Source organism: Notechis scutatus, chromosome 12 (assembly GCF_049901735.1).
Source record: "Notechis scutatus isolate UNSWTSFEM ecotype Mainland chromosome 12, rNotScu1.2, whole genome shotgun sequence".
NCBI classification, from domain to species: Eukaryota; Metazoa; Chordata; class Lepidosauria; order Squamata; family Elapidae; genus Notechis; species Notechis scutatus.
In genome coordinates, this window is record NC_142020.1 from 7,519,718 (window position 1) to 7,542,681 (window position 22,964).

The 22,964-nt window shown below is 42.4% G+C and overlaps 1 protein-coding gene across 1 annotated transcript in view; it reads left to right on the top strand.

The window, feature by feature from the left end:
- PPL (periplakin) overlaps positions 1 to 22,964 on the top strand; it is a 73,349-nt gene that overhangs the window by 16,266 nt on the left and 34,119 nt on the right. The window contains exons 2-4 of the mRNA XM_087973185.1: positions 17,461 to 17,560; positions 18,754 to 18,908; positions 20,822 to 20,942. Of these exons, the coding sequence (XP_087829311.1) occupies positions 17,461 to 17,560; positions 18,754 to 18,908; positions 20,822 to 20,942 (376 nt within the window). The remainder of the gene's footprint in view (positions 1 to 17,460; positions 17,561 to 18,753; positions 18,909 to 20,821; positions 20,943 to 22,964) is intronic.

Here is a 22,964-nt window from a genome sequence, read left to right on the forward strand (position 1 = left end):
CCTTCTCTGGCATTGCTTAGAACCTAGAATAGAATGAGCTGGAAGGGACCTTGGAGGTCTTCTAGTCCAGCCCCCTGCTCAAGCAGGAGAACCTATACCATCTCAGATAAGTGACTGTCCAGTCTCTTCTGACAAACTCCCAGCGATGGATGCCCACAATTTCTGAATGCAAGCTGTTCCACTAGTTAATTGTGCTCACTGTTAGAAGTTTCTCCTTAATTCCAGGTTGCTTCTCTCTTTGTTAGTTTCCATCCATTGTTTCTTGTCCTGCCCTCTGATGCTTTGGATAATAATTTGACCCCCTCTTCTTTGTGGCAGCCCCCCAAGTACTGGAATATTATCATGTCAACCCTAATTCTTTTTTTCTCTAGATTAGCCAAACCCAAATCCTGCAGCCATTCTTTGTATGGTTTAGTCCCCAGGCCTTTGATCCTCTTAGTTGCTCTTCTCTGAACTTTTTCCAAAATCTCAACATGTAGTATGGTGACCAAAATTGGTTGCGGTATTGTACTTAAAGTGGATTGGTTGTGATGTCTTTAATTACTTTTGCCATCTTTTGCTGTTGTTTAGTGATTTCCTCAACTTACCACCAGGAGCCTCTGTGGCTCAGTGGTTAGAGTGCAATACTGCAAGCTACTTCTGCTGACAGCCAGCTGCCTGCAATTTGGCAGTTCAAATCCCACCAAGGCTCAAGGTTGACTCAGCCTTTCATCCTTCCAAGGTGGGAAAAATGGGGTCCAGATTATTGAGGGCAAGAGGCTGACTCTGTAAATCACTTAGAGAGGGCTGCGAAGCACTATAAAGCGGTATATAAGTCTAAGGGCTATTACTATTACTCTTCCTTTTCTCCTTCCTTCCTTCCATCCTTCCTTCCTTCCTTCCCTCCCTCCCTTCATTCCATGGTGCACAGTGATTAGAAGGCAGTACTGCAGGCTACTTCTGCTGATTGCTGGCTGCCTACAATTTGGCAGTTTGAATCTCACCAGGCTCAAGGTTGACTCAGCCTTCCATCCTTCCGAGGTGGGTCAAATGAGGACCCAGATTGTTGGGGGCAAATAGGCTGGAATAGGCATCCAGAGCCTAAGGGAGGCTGGGGATAGAATGGCCCAGTTGCGTTGACCACATAGGTCTAATCAGCCTGATAGACTACAGAAAGATTGTGCTAGGGAAAACTGGATTCATGCTTGAAGTCTCCCATCAAAAGCAGCAGATGATCTTGTTCCCTGGTTCATTTGGTGTTCTGTGCAGTCCTGATGATGTAATCTAGTTGGGTAATGAAACATCTGAGCTACAGAGATTCCCTTCTTTCATTTGGTGCTCTACCAGTAGCCATAGCAGCTGAAATTCAAGGTAATGTCATGTGAAGCTCTGACACTTTCCAATGTGGACATGGGTATCACATTTCAGCCTAATATAATTATGTGGTTAATGGAAATCCTTATGTCTGTTGGCTTATATCCAGAGGTGAAGCATTCTGCGAGAAAATAAAACCAGAACATTTTAGGAAGGAATTGCTGAGCCTACTAAATAATAGTCTTCAAAATGATTGAGAAAGGACAATGAAACTAGCTGATGTCTTAATAATTATAAGGGATATGAAAACCAGAAAGGTGACTTAGATAACCGGTTTGTTGTGGATTTACAAATGAAACCTGTTAAAATGTTCAAGGAGGTTTTGAGAAGAGACAAAGAGAAAATGAAAAGAAATATCATGTACTGTGATATTATTTAAAGGAATCAAGATTGTTAAAAGCAAAGGGAAATAATGTAAAGTTGGGCTATTTGATCAAGCTTAAAATCTGTATAGTAGTTCATTGTTTCAGGTAACTCTTAATGGATTTTTTGCTGACCAGGACCAAATAATGAGAGTTTAAAAATTAGCTAATAGATAAGAGGTGAAATGGGAATAAGGATTATTTTTTTTTGTTTACAAAAAGTGATAAATGATTATGTTAAAAGTAAAGGAAATTAATTTATGATAGATAGATAGATAGATAGATAGATAGATAGATAGATAGATGATAGATAAATAGATAGATAGATAAATAGATAGATAGATAGTTAGATAGATAGATAGATAGACAGACAGACAGACAGACAGACAGACAGACAGATAGATAGACAGACAGACAGATAGATAGATAGATTCCTGGGAACACTTAATGGACTTCTGATTACGATTGAATGATGGGGCTTTAAGAATGTATTCATAAGAGAGGAGATATGGGAAGGAGAAATTATTTATTGTAGTATCAGGAAAGGTGATAAGTTACTGCAATTGTACTCTTGATGAAGGGGGAAATCTTTATACCAAGAGAATGATTTAGACACTAGAAAAAGGTAGGTGTTTAAACTAGCTTGGCCATTCAATCATTTTGGACTTCTTTGTTTTTGGACTGACTGTGGTCATAAATCCAAGACAACCTATACTCCTTTTCTGTTGTGGCTTTCGAGCTGTTGAGGTGGGTGTTTTTGGTTGGGCTGCTCTCTCTAATTTGGCCAAAGACTCTTTCCCCAAATGTTTGCACATATGTTTGTGTGTGTGTGTGTGTGTGGTTATGCTTTGCCTGCAGCTCAACAATTTGCAAAGTCCGGAATGTGCCGAAGATAACAGCTTTGGCTGTGTATTGCTCTTACATGCCATTCATACTTAAAGGCAAGTGCTAAAGACATACCTGCCAGGAGTTTGGTTGTTGTTGTTTTTTAATCTTCTTACCTGTGAGCAGGAAGGCGTGGGTGGAGAGTCCTTGAGGACCAAAAGGAAGAAGAAGGAAGTTGTTTAGAATGGGAGAAGTCCTCAGAAATGCCTTCCATTACAACTGAATATGGAGATTCTCAGCCATCTAGGTCATGGTTATCCCTTAGAGGGAGTACTAATGATCAGACGACTGCAAGGAATATAAATCCTTCCACTCTCCACCATTCAGTCAGAACTGAAGAAGCTTCTTGGATGAGAAGCGAAATCTCTTCAAGGAAAAACAAAAGAAGTCCAGTTGCCTCTTGCAAAAGCATCCTTGGGACTTCCATTACAACATTTCCTTTTGTTTCCGCACTTCTCCTTGTGCAGCAGCTAAGGAACAAAATACCCAGTGGCAGCATTCACACAAGATCCTCCTCCGTTTCTTCCTGAATTAACCTCTTTCCCGATTAGCATGATACCATGGACTATAGACCACAGAATGACCTTGAATCATACACTGACTTGCAAAATAAAAATAAAAAATCCTAACCAACATTAATATGCTAACTCCGCTCAGGGAATTCAATTGTCATCTGAGCGATGTTACAATGGATGCCCACACTGAGTTGGGTTAGATGACCTTCTGCCCTACTGTATGTTTTGATGCAGTATTTTGTGGGTGCCTCTACTAAGTTGCCATCTGGGTCATTGGGTTGGGCTGCCATAGTCAAATGTAATTAGTTGAGTTTGCACAAAATACTAAGCTGTAAATTAGGGCTTCTGAACCACAGTCATTGGTTTAACACAATAGTTGAACTGAAGTCAGACAGGCCGTGGCTTAGCATGGTCTGAACCCCCTTATTCTTTCCTGGGTTAATTTTGTGAGTTAATTTTGAGAGAGAGGGAGAGGGGCAGAGAGGGGGGGAGGGAGGGAGGGAAAGAGAAAGAGGTACGGGATTGATAAGATGCCAATTGGCTCAATCTTTGACACTCGCCTCTTTTATTTTCACAGTTTTGTTCTTCAGCAAAACTGAGATGTTTGGGGAAACAGTCAGTGATTAACTCAATTAACAGATAGAAAAATTCCTGAGGCAGGGAAGTTGGCTAAGATATGAAAAGTATTTGGCCGGGCACAGTTTATGCCAAGTTTATGACAGCAAGCTCCAAAAGAAAGTCAGTGATAGATAAATAGATAAATAGAAAGATAAATAGATAAATAGAAAGTCAGTGTTCTGGAGGTGTTACCGTTAAAATTAATGGCATTCAGTAAGAGCACCTGACCCACAACAGAGGAAAACCATGATGTTTCAGAAGTAAATCAGACAATAGAATTAGCCTATCTCAATGTAATGAATTCTGTTGTTATTGTTTCTCCTCCTCCTCCTCCTCCTCTTCCTCCTCCTCCTCCTCCTCCTCCTCCTCCTCCTCCTCCTCCTCATTCCTCAGATTAACTGTCTTAACAAGCCACAAACCACAAGCCATTTCATGAGCATTTCATCCCCGATCACTGCAGATGGGTATTTAACCGCATCCCTACAGACATGGAAAGCAAGAAAACCCCACCGGATGGCCTTGCCTGTGGATATGAGTGGGGAAGATTGACTTGTGCCACAGATGGAATGACTGCAGGCAGGAGATGCCCCTGTGGTTCTGGCATGGCTTTCCCCCCTCATGTGTTCTGTTATGTAAGGTTGGGTTTTAAAGGCTGAGCCAAAACCTCTGTAAGACTTGTTCTAAAATCCTTTGGGCCCCATTGGACAGCTGCCCTATTCAGTGAGCTGCTGCGATGGTTGCCTGTCTCAATTTGGCTTCTCAAATGGAGAGAAAGACCACATCCAGTTTTGGTCACCGCCTTACAAAAAAGATGTTGAGACTCTAGAAAAAGTGCAGAGAAGAGCAACCAGGAATGATGAGGGGACTGGAGGCTAAAACATACGAAGAACAGTTGCAGGAACTGGGCCTGGCTAGTCTAGTAAAGAGAAGGACCAGGGGAGACAGGATAGCAGTCTTCCAATATTTGAGGGGCTGCCACAGAGAGGAAGGGGTCAATCTATTTTCTAAAGCACCTGAAGGCCAGATAAGGAATGATGGATGGAAACTGAACAAGGAGAGATTCAACCTAGAAATAAGGAAAAACTTTCTGACAGTGAGAACAATCAAGCGATGGAACAGAAGTTGCCTTCAGAAGTTGTGGGAGCTTCACCACTGGAGGCTTTCAAGAAGAGATGGGACTGCCATTTGTCAGAAATGGTGTAGGGTCTCCTGCTTGGGCAGGGGGTTGGACTAGATGACCTACAAGGTCCCTTCCCACTCTGATTATCTGTTATCTGTTATCACATCAGCCAAGGCTGCATGCAGTTTGTGCAAGGAAGCCACTTGGAGTGCACTTGGCTTCATTCTTGTCTTGAATCCCAGCCAGCATTTCTTGGCAGAGGGTCAGCGAAAGCCTCCGCCCTTCGCTCTGGCATGGAATGCAAAGGTCCTGGATGCCTTTTGCAGCAATCATTTATCCGAAGGGGGAGAGGGAAAAAAAACAACAACCCCGTACTAGCCAAAGAGATCCTGGCACTGTTTATTCTTCTGGATGGTCCTAGCTGACATCTGCACAGTGTTTTGTGAGCGCTTTTGGCATCCTTGTTTGGAATTGAAGGCCAGCCAACATTCTCCGGGGACTTTTATCCAGCTGGATAGAGTGTGTCAAGCCCGCAGGGCAATTGTATTGGCCTCCAGAAGAGCCAGATTGCGGGAGAGAGAGCACTGCGATGGCTAATTAGGTGATGGACTGTCTAAACATTTAAATTGGATCTTCACACCGCCCTGTGCTCGGCCCTGGAGGGCTCGCTGGGAAGATTTTGCAATGAGGAAGGAAACAGGAAATGTCCTTGGTTAGTAGATCAGCAAGGAGACAGGCTGAACTTGACCCCGCCATGATAATTGTTAGTAATCATAATATTGCAGCAATGAGATCTGATTTCTAAGCTCTGATATCCTTGGGGCAACACACTCAGTAATTCCCTATGGGTGGTGTGTTCAAGAAAAGTGTTCTTCCTATAATTTTGTCTACTACTATTACAACAACCCAGTCAGGTAGACTGGCCAAAAAAAGGGGGGGATGTGTTAAACCCCTGGGGAACTCCATGGCTGAATGCAGACTCCAAAATTAGAAGATTATTGTACATTACATACAGTGGTGGGATTCAAAAGTTCCCACCACTGGTTCTGTGGGTGTGGCTTGGTGGGCATGGCTGCAGAGGTGGGATCGCGTGACTTGCACAATCGCGCACACGCCAAACACATGCTTTGCGCACACGTTAAAACAGTAAAAAGTAAACTACTGCGCCTCTCAGCTGTTTAGCACAGCAATTCGCTTTGCCATGCCAAACAGCTGAGAGCTTAAAAAGGACCTAGGAGCCAGGGGCCGAACTGCAGAGCATCTGCCAGCTGATCTTTGGCATTACCAGTGCACCAGAACCAAGGCCGGTAGAATACGACCACTGATTACATATCTGATAAGAAAATGCACAAGTCCCTGCATGTATGAAGGGACCCAATTCTTGGCTTATTCCCCTTGTTGACCATGGTACGTTTTTGGGCGCTAAGCATTTTTCATTTATGTCTTCCTAGCTGTCATTGTTTTGATTTTTATTGAATTTGGTTCACTGCGTAGACTTGCCTGCTGAGACGGGCACCTATGCCAATGGATGAAATAAAGAGAAGTTATCTTCTTCTGTCTGAAGATTGGTCAAGAGAATAGATGACATCAACTTTAAAAACTGATAGGTTGATAGGCAAATAAACATAGCTAGAAAAAGGGCTGAGAGAAATGGTAAGAAAAGTTACTAGTGATGGCTGAACTGACCAAGCATGCTGCATATTCTGGTGTGGTTGTGGCTGAGTTTATGCATGAAACCAGTGGTTGCAGCCCCTAAGCCATGATTGACAAGGAATCTCTGTGTCTGAATCCATTCATTGAAGCCATTAACTTTGGCAACTCTAAGAGGTGTGGACTTCAACTCCTAGAATTGCCCAGCCACCGGTCTACATATCTTAAAGTTGTCAAGGTTGAGAAACACTGATTAAACTATTCTGCAAACCCCAGATAAGCAAAATAGGGCTTTGTGTAACCTGGGACTGCGGCACAAAGGAGCTGGCCAGTCCCTGATAAAACTACGTACATCTAAATAACCTCTAACCAAGGTTTCTATTCATGGTAGAATTTTGGAACTTTGGATTAGCCATCAAAGTAGTTATGGCCAAGTGTCCTACTTCAACTTACATTTGTTTTATTTTCCTATTCCTCCTTTCAAAAGAGATAAAGAAGAGATGATAAGCTATAAAGCAGGGGTGTCTAATTTTGGCAACTTTAAGACCTGTGGACTTCAACTTCCAGAATTCTCCTTCCTTCCTTCCTTCCTTCCTTCCTTCCTTCCTTCCTTCCTTCCTTCCTTCCTTCCTTCCTTCCTTCCTTCCTTCCTCCCTCCTCCTCCCTCCCTCCCTCCCTCCCTTCCTTCCTTCCTCCCTCCTCTCCCCTTTCTTCTTAGTCTTCCTTCATCAGCTTTCCTTCATCTTCCTCCCTCCCTCCCTCCCTTTCTTCCTAGTCTTCCTTCCTTCATTAACTTTTCTTTATCTTCCTTATTCCTTCCTCCCTCCCTCCCTCCCTCCCTCCCTCCTTCCTTCCTGGATTCCCATTCTGGCTTGGGTATTCTGGGAGTTGGTCCACAAGTCTTAAAGTTCCCAAAATTGGATATCCTTGTTATAAAGCAAAGTTTCTTCTTCTTCTTCTTCTTCTTCTTCTTCTTCTTCTTCTTCTTCTTCTTCTTCTTCTTCTTCTTCTTCTTCTTCTTCTTCTTCTTCTTCTTCTTCTTCTTCTTCTTCTTCTTCTTCTTCTTCTTCTTCTTCTTCTTCTTCTCTTCTTCCTCTTCCTCCTCCTCCTCCTCCTCCTCCTCCTCCTCCCTCCTCCTCCTCCTTCTCCTTCTTCCTCTTCTTCCTCTTCTTCTTCTTCTTCTTCTTCTTCTTCTTCTTCTTCTTCTTCTTCTTCTTCTTCTTCTTCTCTAGAATCTATTTAGATCTTACAGGCATTTCTGGAAAATAAAACTAGAGCAGAGGTTGGCTTTGCAAATTGTTTTCAGAGTGCTCTTGCTCATTTGGCAAAAAAAAAAAAGTAAAAACAAGAATAGATGATAAAGAACTAGAAGGACTAACTGGAATTGATACAAGTTGGACTCTTGGCATTTATATATTTCACACTTGGCAATACTGACTCTAACTGCCATTTTGTGCTGGTGCCCCCACTGCCTGTCACAATTTCAGTTGGGTTACCTCTGCCTGGTTTATCTACTCAATTAATCTGAATGAGGCCATAGTGAATTGGAATAAAAAGAAAGAAAGAAAGAAAATTAGTTGCAACATTTATCTGATGGTTGCTAGCATGAAAGCAGAGGTCTGTTTTGGAGATCGCTTCGTATTTTTAATGCGTGTAAACAATGATGCATTTGGGAGGAAAGGGTTAGGCTCAGAAAATGGAAATGCCAAAATTAAAATGACCTACTTGCCAGGAGATGAGTGTACACAAGCACACACAAACACAAACACAGACACACACACTCTACTGAGGACAGTAATTTGCTCAAAGGTTCGCAGGCGAATTCTGGACATCTGGCAGCATGAGTGGATGGGAATCAGGAAGGAAGGAAGGAAATGAACCATAAAAGAGAGGAGGGAGGAAACAAAAGGGGAGGCAGGGAGGAAGAGAGGAAGGATTAAAGAGAAGGAAGGAAGGAAGGAAGGAAGGAAGGAAGGAAGGAAGGAAGGAAGGAAGGAAGGAAGGAAAGGAACATAAAAGAGAAGGAAAAGAGAAAGGGAGGGAGAGAGGAAGGATTAAAGAGAAGGAAGGAAGGAAGGAAGGAAGGGAAGGAAGGAAGGAAGGAAGGAAGGAAGGAAGGAAGGAAGGAAGGAAGGAAAGGAACATAAAAGAGAAGGAAAAGAGAAAGGGAGGGAGAGAGGAAGGATTAAAGAGAAGGAAGGAAGGAAGGAAGGAAGGAAGGAAGGAAGGAAGGAAGGAAGGAAGGAAGGAAGGAAGGAAGGAAGGAAAGGAACATAAAAGAGAAGGAAAAGAGAAGGAGGGAGAGAGGAAGGATTAAAGAGAAGGAAGGAAGGAAGGAAGGAAAGGAACATAAAAGAGAAGGAAAAGAGAAAGGGAGGAAGAGAGGAAGGATTAAAGAGAAGGAAGGAAGGAAGGAAGGAAGGAAGGAAGGAAGGAAGGAAGGAAGGAAGGAAGGAAAAGAACATAAAAGAGAAGGAAAAGAGAAAGGGAAGGAGAGAGGAAGAAAGGATTAAAGAGAAGGAGGGAGGGAAGGAAGGAAGGGAGGGAGGGAGGACTGGAGGAAGGAAAAAAGCTCCGTTCTGACTTATCCTTTCCTCCCTTTGGTTAAGTGCAAGATTACTCACCATACCTGTTTGATTGGACTGTCTCGATTCCCACATAGGGGAAAATGTTTGCGCAACCCTTCTGCCATCACCCATAGATTGAAAACACAAAGGCCAAGCCAACAACCAAACCAAGTCAAGGTGTGGTGGTGTATTGTATGAATTGTGTCAAGGCTTTTTGTGAGGTTATTTGTTTTGTTTATTTAGCATATTAAATGAAGATGCCAGGCTCTCTTAGCCCTAGTTTACATTTTAGAATTGCACAAACACAACTGAGATGTCCCTGACACGTAGAGGGAGAAATCCTGAACAAACTTTCAATGTTCTTTGCTTCAAGAATCCTATTTTTGCTCTAACGCAGGGGTCTCCAAACTTGGCAACTTTCAGACTTGTGGACTTTTAACTTCTGGGAGTTGAAGCCCACAAGTCTTAAAGTTGCCAAGTTTGGAGACCTCTGCTCTAATGGATAGTGGAGGGAGTGACAAATAAGAGAAAGCCTGGGTATATTCCCACACACTGCACCATAAACAAGCCAGCCATATTTGTATAACAAGTTGTGTGAATACAGTATAGGATGGCTGGTTTCCTTCAGTTTCCTTTTGGGACTGAAACTGAGGGGTTGCATAATAAAAACTGCATCTGGAACCACCCGTCTTCTCTCATTAGTTTTTTTTTTTTTTTAAATGAAAATAGCAGTGAGTGGAATCTCTGAGGTTTCCCATTGTTAAAAATCCCTTCCTTTGAAGGCATAGTGCTTGTTTTCAGTTGGTCAAGAACAGCAAATTGGACAGAGGTAGAAGCAAGCTTGTTTAAAAGAACAGAACAGAACTCAAATAGTCCTTAACTTAGTGACCATTCGAAGTGACAATGGCATTGAAAAAAAGGTGGCTTATGACCATTTTTCATACTTACGACTGTCAGCCTTCCAGGGAAAATCCGTTCCTGTCAGTAACTCCAAGACACACATCACCTCAAAGTACTTCTGTTAGAATAGCACCTGGCACATTCTGTGGAATTCCGAAACTAAAAGTTTCCCAGCTTCCCCAAAATGTCCCAACCTACAAACCATTCCCTTTTCCCTCATCATCACATCACACGAACCAATCCCAAAGTAAGTTCTAATTCTTTCTGTGCCACACTCTTTAACCTTGAACTATCAAAAGAATTATATTTTGTCTACTAAGAGCTACTCAATTAACATCACACCCCCCCCTCCCACTTTCTCCAGCTATGTGGCAGCGATGAATTCCATAGCTGACAATGACTGCTGTAGTTAGACCTCAACTTACAACCAGAATTGAAACCTGAATTTCCATTGCTAAATTAGGTAGTTGTTCAATGAGTCGCACAACCGTGAGAATGCTGCAATGGTTGTAAGTAGGAGGACTGGTTGTAAGTCCCTTTTTTCAGTGAACAGTGACTAAACAAATGGTTGTAAGTCGAGGACTAGCTGTGATCATATTCATCCTAGTTGTCCCAAAACCATGACCTGGATGACTGAGAATCTCTACAGATTATCATTCGTAAAGGTTCCCTTTGCACATATGTGCTAATTATTTCTGGCTCTAGGGGGCAGTGCTCATCTCCGTTACAAAGCTGAAGAAGAGCCAGCACTGTCCAAAGACGTCTCCGTGGTCATGTGGCCGGCAGGACTAAACCCCCAAAGTGGACGGAACACCGTTATCTTCCTACCAAAGTGGTGCCTATTTTTCTACTTGCATTTTTTTACCTGCTTTTGAACTGCTAGGTTGGCAGAAGCTGGGACAAGGAATGGGAGCTCACTCCATTACGCGGTGCTAGGGATTTGAACTGCCTGAACTGCCTTTAACTCCCAGAATTCTGATCTTTCTGAACAACAAGCTCAGCATCTTAGCTACTGAGCCCAAATAAATCAAATGGATTGACCTTGACACAAAACCAGCCTTTTGATTTAACTTAATCGGTGAGAGATTATTAATCTGATTTTAATTCAGGAGCCAGGACATTGAACGAACGCACAGGGCCCGTTTGAAACGAAACCAGCTTTACCGCTCGCCTCACTCTTGCTGGAGCATGGCTTTGGGAAGTTTGGAATTGGGCATTAAAAAGATGGCACTCATCATCGCCCCACAACACTTTGCAGTTGCTCTCCATTGCATAAATCCATCCGGCGTGCGGTGCTTTTCAGCAAAGCTTTGGGCCAATTTGTTTTTTGGCCTCCTGCCTCTTCAGTCCTGGCGACATCATTTCACTCATCTGGCGAGGTCTGAAAAGCAAGCCATGAATGGAGATTGTCTCATCAACAATGCTATTCATGGACCGCTGATCCATAAGGCTTGGCTGGGACAGCGGTCTTTTCTCCATAAAACAGACCAGCAACGTGTGACTCCAGTCCTTTTAGCTCAGCCAGCCAGAAAGATGCTGTTGGGACAGTTGGAGAATCGTGTGGGGAAAACAATCAGAATATATATAAGTGGTGGTATTCTACCGGTTCAGCCCGGTTCTGCCAAGCCTGTAGCGGCGATGAGCTGTGGAGACTTAACCGGTTGTCTCCGCCACTCTGCTCTTGGGCTCACCCACCCGCCCGGGCTCCCATACTCACCTTTATCCTCTGAATTTGAAGCCATGCAGCAGCTGCTGAAGCAACCAGGATAAATGCAGCCTTGCAGGAGGTGAGTTACAACACCTCTGCACCTGCGCAAAGTGCGTGTTTGTTGCACACACACACTCAAAGTGTGTGCAAAGCACACCCACCAAACCATGCCCACCGAACTGGTGGTAAAAATATTTGAATCCCACCACTGATATATATCAACCATATGTATGTATGTATGTATGTATGTATGTATGTATGTATGAGTGTGTGTGTGTGTGTGTGTGTGTGTGTGTGTATATATATATATATATATATATATATATATATATATATATATATATATATATATATATATGTTTTCTTAAGTTTTGGTACTTACATGTATGGTGTTCGGCTTGGTTGGTATTTTCCCACGTCTATATATATATAGACTCTCAACATACGTGCCAAATTTCAAGTTTGTAGGCTTTACGGTTTTGGAGATTTCATGATGAGTTAGAGGTACTTGGCTTTTATATATTTTATTTTTATTTTTTATTTATTTTGATTTGTCAATTGTTTACAAGATAATAAGTACAAGTGTATACATAGTTGTGAATATATGAAATGGGTACATATAAGAAAAATAAAAGAATAAGAGAAACAATAGGACAGGGACGGTAGGCACGTTGGTGCGCTTTATGCACACCCCTACAGACCTCTTAGGAAAGGGGTGAGGTCAATAGTAGACAGTCTAAGGTTAAAGTTTTTGGGGTTTGGGGAAGAGACTACAGAGTCGGGTAGAGTATTCCAGACATTGACCACTCTATTGCTGAAGTCGTATTTCCTGCAATCAAGTTTGGTGCGGTTTACTATATAAAAGCTGTGTGTGTGTGTGTGTGTGTGTGTGTGTGTGTGTGTGTGTGTGTGTGTGTGTATTGGAGGCCTTCTAGTCCAAGCCCCTGCCCAAGCAGGAGATCATATCCCAATTTGGACAAATGGCTGTCTAGTCTTTTTTTTTTTTTGAAAACCTCCAGCTCCCATAACATCTAGAGGCATAATATCCGAGTTGAAAAAGCTTTTTGGATGAGAAGGGAAACATCTTCAAAGAAAAAAAAAAAAGAAGTGCAGTTGCCTCTTGAAAAATAAAAATAAAAAAGCCTCTTTGGGATCCAGAGGCAAGATTCACTGATTAATTGTTCTCACTGTCAGGAAATTTCTCCTTAATTCTAAGTTGGATCTCTCGTTGATAAGTGTCCATCCGTTTCTTCTTGTCTTGTCCTCAAGTGCCCTCAAAAATAGGTTGTCCCCCTATTTTTTGTGACAGCACCTCAAATATTGGAAGACTGCTATCATGTCACTCCAAGTTCTTTTCTTCATCACATTGGACATATCTAGTTCCTGCAATGTTCGCTTGGATTGAATAGTGAAAAAAATTGTATGCATTCATTTCTGTAGTCCATATTTCCCTTCCCACCCATGTTTGCCATTCTCTGATAGAAAGGATCAAGTTTGACCTTCTCCAGAAGTGCTTTTGAAATTATTATCATGGTTCATCACACAGTCAGCCAGATGTTTAGGCTGGATTTGGCATTTTTATCCATCTTATAGAGTCCGCCCCAAAGACCTGGGATAGGCAGATGTGGATGTGTGATGGTGGTAAACGTATCTTTGCGGGATGTAAGCTGCTCCAAGTTAAGTTGCCTTTTGCAATTGACTGGTGGGGATTTTGTCAATGCCGATGCTGTTCAAGTGATGCTCCAGTTGTGCAGGATTGTTGTTATTGATTTAATAAGTATTTTTAATTAAAAATGCGTGTCTTGGCCAACCCAACACTCAGGGTTGCTTACCATATTGCTTATTATCTCCAGAAGAGGGTGACTGTTGTCACACTGCATGCTCAGATCAGGGATTCTCACAGAAGGCAATTTGCATTTTCATATTCTTTGAACTTTTGGGATGTAAGAATAAAGCAGAGACAAGATGTATCCCAGGACTAGAAAAATAGGGATGGAATTCCTTAAGAAAATTCAAAACGAGGAGCCAGACTGCTGATGGAGGAATCAGGGGGTAAAAAAACAGGAGCCGCGAAGAAGATGATTAAATGATCCTCAAACAGGAGGAAAAAAAGAGAGAACTCTTGATTTACACATGAGGCACGAAGGGTTGGCTTTCCCAGACAGCTTCCTTCCTGTAAGAACATCTGCCTGTCACAGAAAATGTCACGGTTGGCTCCCAGGCTAATGAGAATGTAGGAGACCAAGTTATAAACAGCCACCTACAAGCTCCTTTGCTATCAGTGAAATGATCTGCAGATTTGTAGGAAACTTTTTTTTAAAAAAAAGCTAAAGAGATCTCTGCCTAAATATCCTTAAGGGAGCATTGGCTCGAGAGGGGTGATAGTCGGAATTTGGGGCAGCTTCATTCTTCTCAATACATCTGGTGAAAGAAAATTCTATGGGAATTAAACTTGAAAAAAGGGAATGCTTCCCACTTGAGACAGAAGCCAGAATATCAGGCCAGCTTTGGTGGCTCAGAGGACTGATCAACGCTTTTGCCATCCCGCTCCCCCTAGGACCACAGTTTTTTTGTGGTGGGGGTGTAGATGATGGTGCAAAGCAAGAGAAACATTGTCAGGAGATGGAGGGGAGTGATTTTCCCCCCATTCTCCTTGGCAGGGCTGTCTTAATGCATGGGCCTGATGGGCCCTTGCCCTTGGGGCCGACAAGCATAGGGGCCCAATATTAATCCCTTCAATGCACCTTGTATCATATAAATACAGCAACATATTTACTACATTTTACCGCATTTTTTAAAATTAATACGAACATGCAAATATATGTTTAATTTTATCGACCGTTTACGTTCTTATTCCTGTGAGTAGTTGTCCTAGGGGCCCCAGTACATTGCTTTGCCTGGGGCCCATAATGCTGCTAAGTTGACCCTGTTTTTTTGGTATTGCTGGAAAGATTTGGGTTCTTCCTTTGATATGATTGTTTCTCCAACCTCAAACAGGTCCTCATCTTTGGAGGTTTCTGATCTGGATGGTTCTGTTTTTCAGCAGGGAGAGTTGGGGGGCAGGGGTGGGATTCAAAAATCCCAGCCACCAGTTCGCTGCCCAGTTGCTGGGTAGGCATGGCCTACCGGAACTTCCAGGAGTTTTTCATCTTCCCAAGGGTCCAGAGGCTTCCCTCGGGCCTCTGGGAGAGTGAAAACGGCCTCCCTCAGGCTCCAGAAACTGGAAACAGGCCCATTTCTGGACTTCCGGAAGGCCCATTTTCCCCCCTCCCAGAGCCTCCATGCTACTACCTGCATTGAAAATGGAGGTTCCTGGGAGGGGAGGGGTGGGTGGAGCCAGCCAGTCAGTTCAAATACCGGTTCGGTGAACCAGATGCAAATTTAACACCTGGTTTGCCCAAACTGGTCCGAACCAGTAGAATCCCACCCTTGGATGGAGTGGGGGGGCAGGGTCTACAAGTCAGAGATCATATCCTTTGGTTGTGAACCCCCTGATGAAAGACATCATGATCCCAAATGTGGTCTCATCGCCTTCAAAGCATACAGCCTGCTCTGAAATATGTATCCGTTGGATCGTTCACCCATTGACTTTGGTTGTCAGAAGGTCACAAAAGAGGGTCACGTGACCCCAGGGCAATGTTCTGACCCGGCTCTCCAAATACGACAAACTCTCTGCAGTGAAGTCTCTGGCTTCGCTAGCAGTGGTGGCTGTTCCATCCCAAGGACCGGCCCATATATTTCCACTGCTCTCCTCTCCTCTGCCTTCTGTGCATCCGAGCATAAGGCACTGGACCCAGCTGTTCCTCCTCTTCCTCATCAGCCACCTCCAGACCTGGGAGTTGTTGACTCTCTATCTGACGGCTGACAGTCAGCCCAGGCTCCACCTCTGTCCCTATTTCTGACAGCTCCATTCCCTCTTCCCCCTGGGAGCTCCCAGGTTGCCTTGATGCTGACCCTGACTCCCATGCCTCCTCCTCCTCCTCCTCCTCCTCCTCCTCCTGCTCCTCCTCCTCCTCCTCTGATTCGGCTGCTGGAGGGGCCAGTGGCCGACAGGCTACATCAGTCAATGACTACCTGTACTGCCCTCTGGCCAAAGATGCATAACTCATCCTTGAGTTTGCCAACCTGATGGAACACCATTGAGGCAGATGGGTTCCAAGCAGACATTAGTTTCTCTCCCAGGTGCTAGGAACCATCCCAAGTAGGACAACTGCCACAACTGCCACAACTTGCTAGGTTGCAGAACACCCACTGAACTTGCTCAACGCTTCCAACTTTGCCCCGAGCTTTATACCGAGACATCCTTGCCAAACATTCCCATTTCTGGAAGCTTCCTGGTACTTTTTAGCAACAGCTTGATATGGACAGGAGAGGAACAAAACTCTTTCAATTAGTTAGCATCAAGTCAGAGTCAGACCAAGTCTCATTTGTGTAATTAATGGAAGATCCAGGAAGGGCCGATTAAGAAAGGGACTTGGCAGCTCTACCCTGGAATCTTCTTTTCGCCAAGGGCAGGACAAAGTTTCCCAAACAATCATGTGTTGTGGTTTTCGGGAATACTGCAAGTTGCAAAACCATTTTGTAAACTAAAAGGAGACCTACATCAAAAGTAATTCCAAAGCGGTCCATTTTCTCGGTGAATCAACCACAATTATGGCTGTCTCTTGGTTAGCTAAACTGGGGACAGGCAAACATTTTTTCTGATGTTCAGTCGGTACTGAATATTGAGGGTCATTCAAAAGCTTTCGGGAAACTTTTCTATCCCTTAAGCCTATGTGGAAGAAAGAGGCTTGACAGAAGTCCTTTGTGAACTTTTAGCAGAAAATGGGGGGAGAGGCAGAAAACCCCAAATTCTGACATAGGGATTTGACGATTGCTAACATTTTGAAAAGGAAAAAAAATATTTTGGGAGGAAAATGGACACTATACAGAAAATGGACACTGTACAGGTAGTCATAGAGTTACGATCACATTTGAGTTCAAAATTTCTGTTGCTAAGCAAGTGGGTGCTTGCTAAGTTAAGTGAATTTTTTTGCCCCATTTCATGACCATTCTTGCCAGAATTAAGTGAATCCCTGCAGTTGTTAAGTTAGTAACATGGTTGTTAAGTTAATCTGGCTTCCCCATGGACTTTGCTTGTCAGCAGGTCACAAAAAGGGATCATATGACCTTGGGACACTGCAACGGTCATAAATATGAGTCAGTTGCCAAGCATCTGAATTTTGATCCTGTGATCATGGAGATTCTGTAACACTCTTAAGTGTGAAAAATGGTCATAACACGTTTTTTTTCTGGGCAGTTGTAATTTTGAACTGTCATTAAATGAATGGCTGTAAGCCAATTCATTAGTCTTCAACTAAAAGTAGAAGGTAAGTGTCTTTTATATCCTTGGAGGAAGAGGTTGGAAGTCATCCTTTGTATATATTTTTTGTTTTCCTTTCTTTTGATGTATATCTGCATCTCCATCAATCTCTCTTTTTCCTCTTCCTCTTTATCTACATCTGTTTTTCCTGATTGTTAGTTGCTTTCTTTTTTGTGCGTGTTTGTTTTGTAAAAGTTAATAAAATTATTATAAAAAAAAACAACCAGAAAGACACCTTACGTGAGTTATGGTGGAGTTTTTAAAGGACTCTCTGATTTTTTTTTAAAGGAGGCTCTGATTTCTACAGCTATATCTGGCTCTAGTTAGAATTAGATGGAGTTGTGCTTCCCTCCCTTTGGCACACACTTCAAACAACGACAACAACAATGGTAACAACTTTCTTGCTTTCTCCCTTCACAGCATTTCCAGCAAGGAGCTGTCAGAACTGATTGAAAAGTTGCAGAAAAATGCTGATAAAGTGGAAAAGAACATTGTGGAAACGGACTCAAAGATGCAAAGTGTAAGTTGCAGTTGTGCCCTGGGTTGTGAATTATTGAAATGCTAATTAAAGTTGTTTAGAACCAGCATGTTAGGATTTGAGTCAGCTGGAACTCTCTTGCTGTGACAAAAGGCTAGTTTTTGTACAGTGCAGATCTGTGTCTGTTTATGCCACCTGGCATTTTTATTCTCTTCTTTATTATTTTATTTTATTCTTCTATTCTTTTCCTTATGGATGTCAAGGTTAATCCCAATCTCCAATTTCTAGGTTAAATGGAAGATGTCAATTCTCCTCCCATCATTTGGTCCATTGCATCTATGAGAAAAACTTGCTACTAGTGTGATGTTTGGCATGTTGTGTTCTAAATGTTAGTCCATATCTTCCTCCTTCCTCCTCCTTTCCTTCCTTCCTTCCTCCCTCCCTCCCATCACCCACCTTCTTTCTTTCTTTTTTTCTTTCTTTCTTTCTTTCTTTCTTTCTTTCTTTCTTTCTTTCTTTCTTTCTTTCTTTCTTTCTTTCTTCTTTCTTTCTTTCTTTCCTTTCTTTCCTTTTTCTCTCTCTCCCTCCCTCTTCTTTCTTTCTTTCTTTCTTTCTTTCTTTCTTTCTTTCTTTCTTTCTTTCTTTCTTTCTTTCTTTCTTTCTTTCTTTCTTCTTCTTTCTTTCTTTCTTTCTTTCTTTCTTTCTTTCTTTCTTTCTTTCTTTCTTTTTCTTTCCACACCCTTTCTTTCCATCTATCTGTAAATATTCATTTAAAGTGGAACATAAAAAATTAAAAGCCCCCAAATGTTTAATGATGCAATTCTTATAGAAATGTTGGATGTTCCTTCTGAAGGTAGCAACTTTTTAATTAGAAGAGTTTCTCCTTCAAGGACTCTGGTTTATGTTCTATTTTTTTTAAAAAAATTCTCAGATTGAGGACAAGATTACTTATAAAGAGTTTCCAGCATCTCTTTATACCATGTCAGTTTTAGAAGTGGGAGGAAAGTGCAGCGAATAATTTTATGCAGTTTTAAATGTGATGCGTTGTGATTGCAAATCGAGGATCATCGGTAGTTCAAAAAATATTTTGAAATGATTAAACTTTATCTTTGAGTCAAATGAGTACACTTTCTGTCATTCCTTCTTCCAAGCACGTGATAATACTAGGACGTTGCCAAAAACATGTGTTTTAATGAAGCTTTATTCTCATCTGTAACAACCTTGTTGGTTTCTAGGACCTGTACAAACTTAAGGCTGGGAAGCCCACACAATACCAGGATCTCACTGCAGATAAGTTGATTGAATCTGACAAACTGCTTTATGTTCTGGATGGAGATGCAGCCATCGCTCGCCACATGAAACACCCCCAGGGGGACATGATCATGGAAGAGTAAGTCTGGACTGGTATAGCCGGAGGGTCACCAAGAGACCTGTGTTACTTTTTGTCACATGGTTGAGTGTTCTCTTCCAGTTTCAAAACAATGCACCAGGGCCAGCCCACCCATGCTATAATTTTTAAAGAAACGCTTAATTTGAAATGCATCTTGATATTATTCTCAGAGGAATCACGATGAAAGTCTGGAGTTCTTTCAAGGAATTTCTTTTGGGTTGAACCCAATTCCTGATGACTTCATGGAAAGTTCCACATTGTTTTCTCCACTATTATATGGAACCCTGGGCACAGCTTTACTTATGGGATTCGTTTGGATGCTACACTGGTTTTAACCCATTGCCTTGGTGTTCCATTTAAATGCTTCATTTCTAGAGATAATTCGAGGTCAACTAGAGGCTGCCATCTAGGTGTACAAATTTTTTGAACTACCTCTGCAGATTCAGAGGCAGGGAAACCAGTGGTGGGATTCAAAACCTTTTTACTACCGGCTCTGTGGGCGTGGCTCTGTGGGTGTGGCTTGGTGGGCGTGGCAGGGGAAGGATACCATAAAATCTCCATTCTCTCCCCATCCCACTAACCTGCTTTCCAGCTCCGTTCTCCTGTGCAGGGCAACAAAAGAAGACCCAGCCAATCCGCTGGGACTCGGGAGGCAGAGAACAGATGGGGGCGGGGCCAGTCAGAGGCGGGATTTGCCGGTTCTCCGAACTACTCAAAATTTCCACTATCAGTTCTCCAGAACTGGTCAGAACCTGCTGAACATCACCTCTGAGGGAACATCAGTAGGAAATGTCTGGGGTCGTCCTGTCTTGCCTTTAGCTTCACTGAGGGATGAGCTACACATTACATTCAGTAATTTTCTTTTCTTTTTCATATGTTATACCCATTTATAAGATAGAAACTATAAATAGCAGCTAATGTTTTTCACCCTTTTCCTTCTATGCAATTATTAGGACTGCTGCCCCAATCTAAGTGTTCTGTTCTGAAGCTGTTATTTGTTTTGAGGGATCACACTTGGAATATTGTATCCTGTTTTGGTCACCATGATAGAAAAAAAGATGTTGAGACTCTAGAAAGAGTGCAGAGTAGAGCAACAAAGATGATTAGGGGACTGGAGGCTAAAACAGATGAAGAATGGTTGTTGGAATTGGATATGTCTAGTCTAGTGAAAATAAGGAGTAGGGTAGATACGATAGCAATGTTCCAGTATTTGAGGTGCTGCCACAAAGAAAAGGGAATCAACTTAATTCTCCAAAACCCCTGAAGAAGACTCAATGGATGGAAACTAATCAAAGAGAGAAGCAACCTAGAACTAAGGAGAAATTTTCTGACAGTCAGAACAATTAATCAGTGGAACAACTTGCCTCCAGAAGTTGTACATGCTCCAACACTGGAAGTTTTTAAGAAGAGATTGGACAACCATTTGTCTGAAATGCTATAGGGTTTCCTGCTTGAGCAGGGGGTTGGACTAGAAGACCTTCAGGGTCCCTTCCGACTCTGTTATTCTGCAAAGCTCTTCCATCAAGGCCCATGGAAATTGAAGCTTCTGAAGCTCAGAAGTCTCCAGTGTGGGCAAAATTAAGTATTACAATGGAGTGTGGGTGTAAGAAGTTTGAAACTCTTGTCCAGGTGTCATTGTAGAAGGGGTGGCAGAACCTGGGAGTGGAGTCAAAAGAGGAATCAGCCTAGAATCTCTATGTAGTCACAAATGGACTATGCTGAACTCCTCATGAATTCTTTTGACCCTTATCTAGCCAAACTAGGGCTAACTATTAACTGAGTAGAGTCCTGTGCATGGCATGAGTAGTGTAGCACATCAGTTTAACTGGACCTTCATGTGTGGTCCTAATTTTTTTGTGTCTGACAGTCATGGAAAAAAAACAGGTGAGAATTCTTGGTTTTCTTTTCTTCAGCATCCGGCAATTAAAGGAAAGAGTCAACAACTTGCGAGGGAAACATGATCAGATTTACAATTTCACCCCACATGAAGTTGAACCCAAGGTCAATTGGTCCTCAACAATTGAAGAGAAACAGGTAGGCCTTCCCCAAACCAGGATGTATTGATGTGCTTTTCTTAGAGTTGCCTCCCCTTTTGTTTTGAGACATGGGATGGGAGGAAGGTGCTTATGGGCCTCTTCAATCAGAAAAGTAGCTCCCAAAAGGAAATCAATGGGGCTGGACTGTTTTTTTTCTAAATTCTGCTAAAAAAAATATTAAACGAGTTTTCTCTGAGTTGGTGACCTTTCAGGTACATTGAAGCACCACCCTCCACTGGGTGTGGTGGGAATTGAATTAAACTGGGGACGTCCAGTTTGGGAATGACAAGATCAAATTGTTCAAATGCCCCTCCCCCTCTTTTTAATACTACAGTATATTCATATCAGAAGCACCTACCAAGACACTTCCAGGTTAAAAGAAGTAGCTGGTGACATCACTATTGCCTGGGGAGGTCTTTCATGTCCCTATTGTTTTTTCCACCAAAGTGGTACTTATTTATCTACTTGCATTTGCATGCTTTCGAACTGCTAGGTTGGATTTTTAATAGCTATGCAAGAAGCAGAGAGATCTTAGAAGTAGGATCAGAATAAGAAGTATATGGAATACTTAGCCTCGTCCTGTCTTCCCTGCCATGTTATTCATGAAAATTATTCTTCACCAAGTTGTTAGTTTCATTGGGAGAGATATCTACCCACTATTTGCAATCCCCATAAATGTCCGTTGCATTAATTGTCCTTTTCTTACCTGTAAATCAGGAAGCATTACATATGTGCTCTTCAGCCTAGTACAACACAGTCCACAATCCTACTTCTAGAGTTTTGGGCTGGCATTCCTCTACATAAAACTCTTCCAGATTGTATGGCCACTGCCATAAGTTAATGGGGAGATGGATTCTCATTTTAGGTCAGCAATAAGCAACCTGCAGCCCCCAGCCACGTGGGCCAACAAAACTAATTTTGCAGCTCCTTGAATTGATCTTCTGAAAATGGGTGGCAAATAGTCTTGACTCCTTCCCAGTTTTCAGCACTCATCATAACAAGGGTGTAAGACAAGAACATAGCTTCCATCGTTTTTAAAACTGTAGCAAGCCTTGTATGGACCACCCTCTGTTAAGTCCTTCTCGTTTACTTTTAAATTTAATTTAAAAACTATCTAAATTTACAGAAATTATAATTAGTAGATCAAACCATGCTTGTGTGGTGGAATGTAGTCTGGAGTCACAGGAGGGAAGGGCTCCTTGCAAGAGTGTATCTAATAGTTATGCAGATAATGGCAGATAATGGCTTTAGTCTGAACCTTTAGATTCTGTCTGTAGGCAAATAACAACAAAGATGTTAGTCAGAAGCAACTCCATGTTCTGTTCTTGATTCTATGGGCCTGACAGAAAGTTCTTCGGAGCATGAAATGCCACTTCTCTGATTTGCTGAGGGGTACCTGGATTTTTTTGTGTGCCCGGGCTCTTGAGGCTATAAGAAACGATGCCCTTATCCCCATTCCTGACCCCTCATATCCTGGACATAAACTGTTTCAACTTCTACTTTCAAAATGACGCTATAGAGCACTGCATACCAGAACAACTAGACACAAGGACAGTCCCCCCCACAAAAAAAATGCCATCGCTCCGCTAAACAACTAATCCTCACAACACTATCAAACTATTTACTAAGACTGCACTACTCTTATTCCTCTCATTCTTCCTAGGACCTACCTCTTCCCACTTAGGACTATAACCGTGTTGCTTGTATCTTTACAATTTATATTGTTTTATTTGTTCCCTAGTGTGATTTATCAGATATTTATATTTATATTAGTATGATTTATAGTAGAAATCCGGATCCAGTGTCCCTGAAGCAGTTCGTGACTGTGTACAATCACGTTCTAGTAGTTCCTGCGAAGCAGCTGGAACTCGTCGTATTGGCTCTGCCGTTCCATTAGACTGTTTCAGTGACATGGAGAGCGGGGGATCTGCTGCTTGGGTAACAGTTTATCCTCCATATTAAATTACCCAGGCCTCGTGCTCTGGAGAGGACACTCCAGCTTTGCATACAGCATGGAAAC